This window comes from Microcaecilia unicolor, chromosome 1, assembly GCF_901765095.1.
Source record: "Microcaecilia unicolor chromosome 1, aMicUni1.1, whole genome shotgun sequence".
In the NCBI taxonomy this organism is placed as follows: Eukaryota; Metazoa; Chordata; class Amphibia; order Gymnophiona; family Siphonopidae; genus Microcaecilia; species Microcaecilia unicolor.
In genome coordinates this window covers 321572940-321583650 of record NC_044031.1, presented here as the reverse complement: position 1 = coordinate 321583650, position 10711 = coordinate 321572940, and the positions used below count along the sequence as shown (strand labels likewise).

General features: G+C 41.3%; 1 protein-coding gene across 1 annotated transcript in view; it reads left to right on the top strand.

The window, feature by feature from the left end:
• The first annotated feature begins 261 nt into the window (after positions 1-261).
• SSR1 (signal sequence receptor subunit 1) overlaps positions 262-10711 on the top strand; it is a 116294-nt gene continuing 105844 nt past the window's right edge. The window contains exon 1 of the mRNA XM_030208837.1: positions 262-563. Coding sequence (XP_030064697.1) covers positions 497-563 — 67 coding nt within the window. The 5' untranslated portion in view covers positions 262-496. The remainder of the gene's footprint in view (positions 564-10711) is intronic.

Genomic DNA, 10711 nt, shown 5'->3' with positions numbered 1-10711 from the left:
AGTGCAATCAAACAAAAATGCTACCAACAATAAAGAATAACAACGATACTGCAGCTCATAGGTTTGCTTGCTTTGTTTTGTTTGAGTGAATAGGAATGACGGCTGCGCGGAGAAGAGGGAAAGGGAGAGTAACCTAATTGGCTTCAACGTTTCGACGTTATGCCGCTCCTGTTCTCAATCTAACCTTCTTGCTCTGGAAGGCGGTACTTTGCTTTATATGGGATACGTCATAGCGGGACGTATCGTCACGCAAACCTTCTTTGACCGCAGCCTCCTCAATCTCTATGATCCTTCAGAGCCACGTCCGCCTTTTTTGCAGGCGAAAGGCGGTGCTCATGCTTGCGTAGCGGTGCCCGGATGAAAAAGCCCGTTGGTCTTCTTCTCTACTCTTCTTAGCGCCATTACCCATTAGTACTCTTGCTGCGAGGTGAACCGAGGCCGAGCCGACGTGCAGACCGTGACGTTGCTATAGAGGTTGTGAGGTGCTCCGTCGGCCATGAAGTCGCTGCTGTTGCTCGCTTTGTTGGCTTTCCCAGCCACCTTTCTTCTGAGCCCCGGCAGAGGTAAGAGAGCTACAGGACGACTAATAACTCTTCTGGCTCCGAGCAGAAATTCGGGGGCCGGTGTAATGTTTCTGTCCGGTGGTCCTCGCGCCTCTCCCCCCCTCCCCCCTTTTTCTTCCCCAGTTTGGGGAAAGGTGAGGTGGCGCTTGTCCAGTCCCAGCTGCTTCCCTTCTTTCTCTCTTGCCTGGGACTCGGAGCTGTGCCACAGTGAACGAATTGCTCGTGACCGGGACCGCCGCATTTGTCGGAGAGACAACAGCAGCTGTGAGCATAGGAGTCTCTGTCATCCCAGAGGCCGGTCATACATGCACGGCGGGATCACACAGAAGCGTTTCTTGCTTTTTTTTTTTTTTGTACGTCCTATTTGGAGCGCAGCCTAAGTACTTGTAATTACCTTTTTTGTACTTATAGTATAAAAGTAGCAATAGAAAATATAAATAATGGGATGTTACTGCATTGGTTTTAATTGTTGACAGGGGAATCTAAAGAAGTCCGTTTGTGTTTGCAGTGCATGAGTGGTGTTTTGCCCCTTATGGTGGTTTAAAATCTACAAAAAAATGCAAGGAAGCAGCGTGACTGGCACAGCATGTGTTAGAGGGATCTGTGGGTTTGTCAAGGCTGGTATAATAACGAAAGAAACGAAATTTATTTTAATTGGCGGTGGGCTCTCGTTTGTGTATGTTTTCGGGATGAGGGCACATGTCTTAGAACGCTGCTGGCTGTTCGGGCTGACGTGTCATTTTCCCCTCCTCGCATACACATGCTGCCTCCATCATTCCTGCAGTTCACGGTAGTCCGCTAGAAAACTGGGAGCCAGTTTTCTTTAATGTTTGGTATGCTTGTAGCCATTGGCCACCCAGCAGTTCTATTGTCTCATTGCTAAAGACACGCAGACTTATTTCCTCCTAAATTTTCTTTCTCCACATAGTCTCTGTCTGAAGGGTTTGGTAGACATGTTTGTGTAGTGCAAAATATCTCGTACCGATTCCCCATCTCAACTCCAAGAGGCTTAATCCTACCGCATTGATGAGGGATCATAAAACAGTATTCCCTTGACGCGATTAGACGGCAGGATGTTGACCACCTCTTCAAAAATAAAGTTCTCGATGGTTATCAGGGGGACCATAGCTGAGGGCTTATACCTGATTTTAAACAAATATGCTGAGAAGCCATCGATTCCTTATAAGCTGGAGAATATTTTTGTATTCTCCAGATAAGGGCTCAAAAAACATTTTAAGTGGCAGCTCTTTTGAGCAGGGACTGTCTTCTTCATGTTCAATTGTAAAGCGCTGCGTACCACTAGTAACGCTATAGAAGTGATTTATAGTAGTAGTAGATTTTGACAAGTTCATGGGAGTTTATAGTGTCTACTTTGGAGCAGCTTCTAATATAAAAATATATTTTTCTACATATTTAAGTATAGTTTGTGCTCTTTAATTTTTTTTTTTATCATAATTGAACGAAACCCATTACACAAACCTAAAAATGTGGTTGCCATGCCTTACACATATTGGACTAGATTCTGTCAGTGGTATCCAGATCTGGGCACTGAAAAAAATGAGCACTGAGCACTATTGTATAGATAGCTGTCCGAGTTGGGTGCTGTTTATAGAATAGCACTCAATGCCAGGATCCTGACCAATTTTTGGGATGAGGATTTACATGCACTGGTGTAAATGCTTGTGCCTAAATTAAGTGCAGATCTGCCATATTCCGTATTGCTATGTCCAAATTGAAGTATTTCCACTGCACCCACTGGATGCTGCTGGGTGGCCTGAAACTGGGGAGCATAGTGTTTTCCCAGGGCATGGGGAAGTTTCTTTGGTACGTGCGCGCACCTGCTGGCGCTCCTTAAAGTCCAGTTTTACTGCTATGTCGGCGGTTTGAATGCTGGGGGAGCATGGGTAGATTTCCTTTTTGCTCCAGATTTGGTACCTTGGTGGAGTATGGCCTTACTGATGAAGAGGCCTGAGGGACTCAGACATCTTGTGGGAGTCCTTGGGTCTCCTGCAGCTTCCAGGCGGCTGCAGTGCTGGGGTCGGAGGTCCAGTGGGACTGTGAGGCTGGTCTGTGGCTTCCCCAAACTCAATGACTGCAGTTTGGCTGGTAATGATTATACTGTGAATGTATTATTGAGGACAGTGGACTGTTCCACCCTCTTGTAGTTGAGCACCAAGAATATTCTGTCTTGATTTACTTTTGCATGGTATCCTTCTCGAGGTGGTTTATGGTGTGTGCAACATAAAAGGAATGGAGAAAGGGATCAGTACTAGGGAAGGTCCTACTCTAGGTTTTTCATTCTCACCCTTTCTCAGAGCATGGCAGTATAGATGGTGTTTAGAAATTGGGCTTTCTGCTGTTGACTCCATGTTTCTATGAGAAATGTTACATTTTGAGTTAATTTCTGAGGCTACTGTACTCACAAGTTTCTCTTGGTCTCCATGGTAATCCTGCACGCTCTGTGCTGACCAAGGAGATTGAAGAAAACAGGAGATCGGATGACATCAAAAAGTTGAAACCAGTTAGAGTGGTCCATGTTTCGCTGTCCCCGCGCAGCTGTCATCTAGTACACTCAAAACAAAGCAAACAAACCTATAAGCTGCTGCATCCACATTGTTCTGTATTAGTAGCATTTTTATTTGATCCCACTTATATTTCCAAGCATGCTGGCTTGTGCAGCATACCAATGTATACAGAGGAAGTATAATAATGGAATAACTTTTCATAGGTAGAGTAATGATTTGTTATAAATTGTAATCAGTGTGTCATTTGGAGAGGCTTGTTATAGGGACAACCTAGCATGTTTTATATTCATGCACAGACTTTTTTTCTCCTAGTTAAGGGCCATTAAAACAGACTTCATGTTATGGGTATCAGGTACTCAACATTCAGAGTTTCTATCTATTTACCTATTTATGACATTTCTATTCCACATTACACATAAATTAGGTTGAAGCTTGGTGGCATTTAAAATCTTTTTTTTTTTTTTTTTTTTTTTTCCTGTATCTAGATCAAAATAGAGAGATGGTTTGTGGAAACTTGCTCCTTTTGTTTTGTGGAATGCAGTGGTATATTGTAAAAATACACTTAATATTAGAAGAGATAATAATGAGGACAGAGATACCTTCATGCAGAAGTCCAGAATCAGGCTAAATGTGCCAACATTTTCCAGTTCTGTGATATATTTATTTCTTCTTCAAGTCTGGTTGTAAAAGGCATTTTTTTTTGAGGGGTTTGGTAATCTTTGTCCCCTGGCTGTGTATTTGTATCTAGATGAGTCCCAGGAATAATGATGACTAAGGGAAAGCAGCAGTAGAACAGTTGGAACTGAATGACATTTATATTCATACAAAGTAATTATTTTAAGTGGAAATTAATCTGTTGGCTGTCTGCTATGTCAATATTCCATCACTCTTTCATTATTGCTACGAAGCATTACATATTTAGGGTATACTCCTAACATAAATTCATTTTTCTAGACCTTACATGCACTTGGTATTGCTTGATAAAATTAAAAGCAAAACCTAAGGGTGGTTAAACAATTTGGTATAAACTGTGTTGTTTATGAGTTTGCTTTAGGTACTGCTGACCTGAAATGTGTTGTGTTATTTTGGCAGGGGGTTTATAGGGAAAGAGGGGAAGGATTCTTGGGTTATGTTTACCGTAAAAGTTTATATTGTGCCATGTTGAATGGTTCACTGTTTTTTCTTCTGCATGAAGCTTATCAACCAACTTATTGTGATTTTAATAAAGACAATTATAACATGAAAAATAAGTTTTGGATGTTCTGTCTTGCTGTAGTTCCAGTTAAGGCACAGTATAAGCCATCACAAGAACAAAATATAAGAAAACCAATGGACTGCATTAGGGGTTTATAACCCATTTAGTTATGTTTCAACAAATGAGAGAGCCATTTGAAAGAAAATATTTATTTTTTTGACTTACAAAACCACATGTCCCTGAAATATGCTCAAACAGAATAATCTATTTGTGTATCTAAAATGTAAACTTCTACAAAACAGATGTAGATGTGATTCCATGTGCCCCAATGAGACATTTTAATTTTACTTCCATGTTTTTTTTTTTTTTAGTTCTAGAAAGTTTATTTGTTGTTCTTAGCAAATTCAGAATTTAATTTCAATATATTCCATCATCTTTATAACACCAGGCTTCCCAAGGCAGATTACAACAACTGTTAAGATGAGCCTGTAAGTACATAAGTATTGCCATACTGGGACAGACCGAAGGTCCATCACGCCCAGCATCCTATTTTCAACAGTGGCCAATCCAGGTCACAAGTACCTGGCAGGATGGCAAAAAAGTACAAGGGAAAATTAGGTTCTTACTTTGGTAATTTTCTTTCCTTTAGTCACAGCAGATGAATCATTACGAATGGGTTGTCTCCACCTACTAGCAGGGGGAGATAGAGAACACTGAAAACCATAGTGCCTCTAGGACGGCTAACTCCATCTGCCTCTCAGTATTTTGAAGCTTCCAAAGCAGTGTTAAACCGCAAAGTAGCATAGCATGAACTTTCCTCACAGCAAACGAACGCCCCAGAACAGGAGCAATAACACAAAGGAGGGACAAACTCAACCTCCTGTAGTAGAACAGAACTCCTGAAGACTGTTTTCCAACTTCTCCCAATGAGGGAACATGTCTGCAGGAAAAACTGAACACAAAACGGAGTCAATCAGGGAGGGATCATGGATTCATCTGCTGTGTCTAAAGGAAAGAAAATTACCAAGGTAAGAACCTAATTTTCCCTTCCTTGTCATCAGCAGCAGATGAATCCATTACGAATGGGATGTATCAAAGCAATCCCTAGATAGGGCAGGAACAAGCCACACCACGCACAAGAACTTGTGCTCCAAAATGCGCGTCCCTCCTGGCAGCCACATCCAGCCTGTAATGACGGGCAAAAGAGAGCTTAGAAGCCGAAGTAGCTGCACTACATATTTCTTGGAGAGAGTGCTCCCGTCTCAGCCCAAGAGGAAGAAATCGCTCTTGTGGAATGTGTCTTAAAGGCGTCAGGCGGAGGCTGGCCAGATAGCAGATATGTAGAAAAAATGGCTTCCTTAAGCCAACGGGCTATAGTGGCTTTAGACGTTGGAGACCCTCTGCGAGGACAATACAACAATACAAAAAGGTGATCAGAGGTCCTGAAAGCATTAGACATCTGCAGATACTGCAACAGAGCCCTGCAATTTTGTTTTCCATTCCTTTTTAATAGCACCTAACAATCTATTAGCTTTCCTGGTCAGTGACTCTTGATGTGGAACCTTGCATCATGTAACTATAATTCGGGTTCTTTCCCACATGCATCACTTCACACTTGCTCACACTAAACATCATCTGCCATTTAGACGCTCAGTCTCATAAGGTCCTCTTGTAATTTTTCAGAATCCCCTTGCGATTTAACCATAACTTTGTGTCGTCAGCAAATTTAATTACCTCACTGGTAACTCCCATCTCTAGATCATTTATAAATATGTTAAAAAGCAGCAGACCCAGCACAGACCCCCTGAGGAACCCCACTATCTACCCTTCTCCATTGAGAATACTGACCATTTAACCTTATTCCTGTTTTCTATCTTTTAACCAGTTTTTAATCCACAATAGGACACTACCTCTTATTCCATGACTCTCCAGTTTCCTTTGGAGTCTTTCATGAGATACTTTGTCAAATGCCTTTTGAAAATCCAGATACACAATATCAACCAGCTCACCTTTATCCACATGTTTTTTCACCCCTTCAAAGAAATGTAATAGATTGGTGAGGCAAGATTTCCCTTCACTAAATCCATGCTTTTGAATATGCTCTGTAATTTTGTTCTTATAGTCTCTACCATTTTGCCCGGCACTGACATCAGGCTCTCCAGTCTGTAGTTTCCCAGATTTCCTCTGGAAAATATTTTTAAAAATTGGCGTTACATTGGTCACATCATGTGCTCCACTAAGGACTATGTCTAGAATTTGTTTTCCTCCTTTTGTCGACTCCTGTACCAGCTGCTCCTTAAAGCAGTCCTTGATTTCGTCAAGGAATTTTACCTCCCTAGCATGCCCTGATGTTACATTTACCTAGTCAATATCGGGGTAATTGAAATCACCCATTATTATTGTGCTGCCCAGTTTAGCCTCCCTAATTTCCGAGAACATTTCTACATCCATCTGTTCATCCTGGCCATGTTGGTGGTAGTACACTCCCATCACTATCCTTTTCCCCTTTACACATGGAATTTCAGTCCATAGGGATTCCAAGATGTGTTTTGTTTCCTTCAGAATTTTCAATCTATTTGATTCAAGGCCCTCTTTAACATACAAAGCTACCCCTCCACCAATTCGATTCACCCTATCACAACGTTATTTGTACCCTGGTATAAGTGTCCCACTGGTTGTCCTCCACCTACCAGGTCTCAGAGATGCCTGTTATATCTATTTTTTTCATTAAGTGCAATATATTCTAACTCTCCCATCTTATTTCTTAGGCTTCTGGCATTTGTATATAGACATTTCAAACTGTTTGTATGTACATCTTGCTCAGGAGTTCAGTGTTATTGACACCTGATCTACTATGGTCTCTTGCAACCTCGCTAACTGGATACCCTATCTTCTCTGTTTTGGAGATACCTTTGAAAGATACCTTGTTCTGAACTATGCGTTTTAGAGTGACTTTCAGCCTTTCCTCAGGTTCTGTTTTAAAAGCTTCTCTATCTCCTTTTTAAATGCTGATGCCAGCAACCTGTTCCCACCCTGGTTAAGGTGGAGCCCATCCTTCCGAAATAGGTTCCCCCTTCCCCAGAATGTTGCCTAGTTCCTTACAAATCTAAAACCATACTCCCTGCACCATCGCTTCATCCATGTATTGAGACTCCAGAGCTCTGCCTGTTTCTTGGGCCCTGCGTGTGGAACAGGTAGCACTTTGGAAAATGCTTCCCTAGAGGTTCTGGGTTTGAGATTTCTACATAAGAGCCTAAGTTTGGCTTCCAGAACCTCTCTCCCACATTATCCTATGTCATTGGTACCCACATATACCAAGACAGCCAGCTCCTCCCCAACACTATCTAAAATCATATCTAGTGACGCGTGAGGTCCACCACCTTCGCACCAGGCAGGCAAGTGACCAAGTGATCCTCACATCCACCAGCCACCCAGCTGTCTACGTGTCTAATATTCGAATCACCCACTACAACAGCCGTCCTAACCCTTCTCTCCTGGGCAGTAGCTCCTGGAGATACATCCTCTGTGTGAGAGGATATTGCATCCCCTGGTGTGGTGTGCTGGCCCTGGCTATGGGATTACTTCCAGCTGCACCAGGGTGGTGGTCTCCTTTTAGAAGGCCTCCCTGCTCCAAGTCTGCTACTCCAGCCTCAAGAGAACAGACTCATTCTCTAAGAGCTAGGAGCTCTTTGCATATGACCTCTCACCAACTTGGAGATGATCATACATGGGACACTGAATGCAAAAGACTGGATAGCACCCCTCTTGCTGCTGGACTACTGTCTGCATCTTAGTATTTGAGAGTTCTTTAAAACTTCTTAAGGTACTAGGGATATCAGATGAATATAAAGAGCCTTAAAGATTGGTTTAATTTCTAATTTATTTAGTGTTTGCTTCTCAGAAACCAACTAAATGTAATTAAAACTCTAGAAATCTCACCATCAGGAAACAGGATAACCTCACTGAAATTTGACCATCTGTATTGTATAGAACAATGTAGAAAAATGAGCACAAATACAAAGTTTATAAGTTCTGTTTCTACCAGCTACAATAATTTTGTAAGCTACTTTAGTGATATTCAGTTTTAATTTCATGATATTTATATCTAGAGTTGGGAAGCTGTCAAATTAAAAAAAAAAGTCTCGTCTTCCACCTTTGAAGGTACTTCCTGTCTAACTCGACACTTTACAGATAGACCACATATAGGCAGTCCCTTATTTGTAATAATGTTTGGCTAAGGTTTTCAAGAGCGTTTGCTATTGTTTTGGGTGAACTAAAACTGTCGAGCTCTGCCTACTGGCTTCAACTCATATAATGGACTAGATAGGTTCACTTATCTCCTGTTCATCTAGCCTCCTTGGTGCTGACATGGTGGCATGTTCTCCGGGGGCAGTGTTTGATCCAGTTCATTGCATGATTGGGTCAGTTATCACTACTGAACTAAAGGTTAACTCTCCTCTCTTATTTTGCACACTGATACTAGCCAAACTATTGCATACTAGCTCTAGCCACGGTATCCACAGCATCACCAGTGGCTATAATTGCTGCTATTTCAGTTTTGCACTTTTTCATTGTATGGGACAGCTAGCGTTTTATTATGGAGCTACTTCGGTGTAGAGGTAGCTTATTAGTTTAAGCAACCAGCTGAGTATGAGCAGAGAGTGTTATAGGTTGTTGGTTCACGTCCTGCTGCAGCTTGCTATCTGTAGTGCACTGTTGTTCCTTGTTCCTTCAGGCTGTTGTGGAGACCAGCACAATTCTTTTTGGTATGGCAAATGTATGCGATAGTGGCAGCAGCCTGTATAAAGCTGCAGAAATAACTGCTTCACCCATCTCGCCTCTTTTTTATGTTCTCTTTATGTGGCTGAAAGAAAAGATGGCTCCTGTGTCTGTTCCCTGTGGCTGCACATGGACAAAACATACATTGTCATGCTGTGGCACATGTCTTCCATGCCATTGTCTTGTTTATCTCCAGGGGTGGGCATATCTCAGATTGAGAAACTGTGCATGACTATATCACCAGTGTGGACTACTCAAACTTATTCCAAATTTTAGAGTGGGAGAAAAATAATTGTGTAAAACTCTAACATGATCTGGAATTAAACATAGTTGTGATGTCATGTACTGAAGACACATATCCATCCCCCCCCCCCCCCCCCTCCATCTTCTGTAAATAACCAAAACTGGTTGGATGATGATTTTTTTTTTTAATCAAACAGTCCTGTATCTAGGGCTGGCAGCTGAGATGTATCCTTGCTCTTTTGAGTTTTTATTCTATAACTGGGCACAGTAGATGGGTAATTGCTTTCTGTTATCTACTATGTCACATGTATAAAACATGCCAGAAATGTGTGGGTTTTTTTTTTGTGTGGGGGGGGGGGGGGGTAATACAACAAAGTCAATCCTGTGGTGGTTATACTTCCTCTTTTCTTTCTGCAAATGGACTGCTATGATATGCAGGAATGTTTTGAAAAGTGTCAGTAACAGAATATATATTGAGTTAATTTAATCTTTCTTCCTACATCCGTTATCTCCGCAGTCTTTTGTTTTTAGTACTTTAGAAAAAATTATTGAAAATACCATTTATGCTCGGCCGTTTAGTTTGGCTTTAAAAGATAGCTTCTTTGTGGCAACACTTTATTTTTAAACTTTGTTACGAACCTTTTTCTAATTTTGGCAGCAAGGAAACATAGCTATACGGATATTCCTTGTATTTCCTTCAGAATACCTTTTTAACTTTAGTGACATTATGTATCATTTTGGTTCTTCTTTCAGATTGTTGTTCCTCAGAACTCTATACAATCTGAGGTTCAGAAGTTAGGAAGGAGGTCTTGAAGGGGTTCTCTTTCTCTGATCATCTTTTCAGCATTTAACTTTATTCTGTGGCTGGTATCAGGCATTTTGGCCTCTTAAATATTGTCTTGATACAAATTTGGGTTTTTATTTCCACATATAAACAGAATGTGTCAAAATCAATAAACCAGTTTGAGAATTATTTTTGGTTTTTGAAAACAGGATACAAGTAAAGCACAGATTAATGTGGACAAGATAGATTTTATGGATTAGTAAAGCACCCAGGCTGTTAGCATCCCGCTGTTTAATATAGTTTGTAAGTTTGTGGGTCCTTTTCAGATTGTCTGCTCTTAGTGGAGCCTTAAGTGGTTGCTGCCTGAAGGATGGCTTGGTTGGTTGTCTTACAATTGGCTCATAGTGATGTAGTCTTCTGTGAGCCCTTAAGATTTAAAAACCATGATACAAGCTTTGGTAACTAACTACCTGTATATTTTTGCAGTACATTTTATTTGTGTTTTCCAAAACAAATTAGACTGCAGAAGCAGGGCATGATTAATCTTTTAGTGGACTCTAGGCAAACAAAAGCATTAAGCCCCTAAATATGTTTTGAAAGTTCCCACAATGGGTCCTTGCCT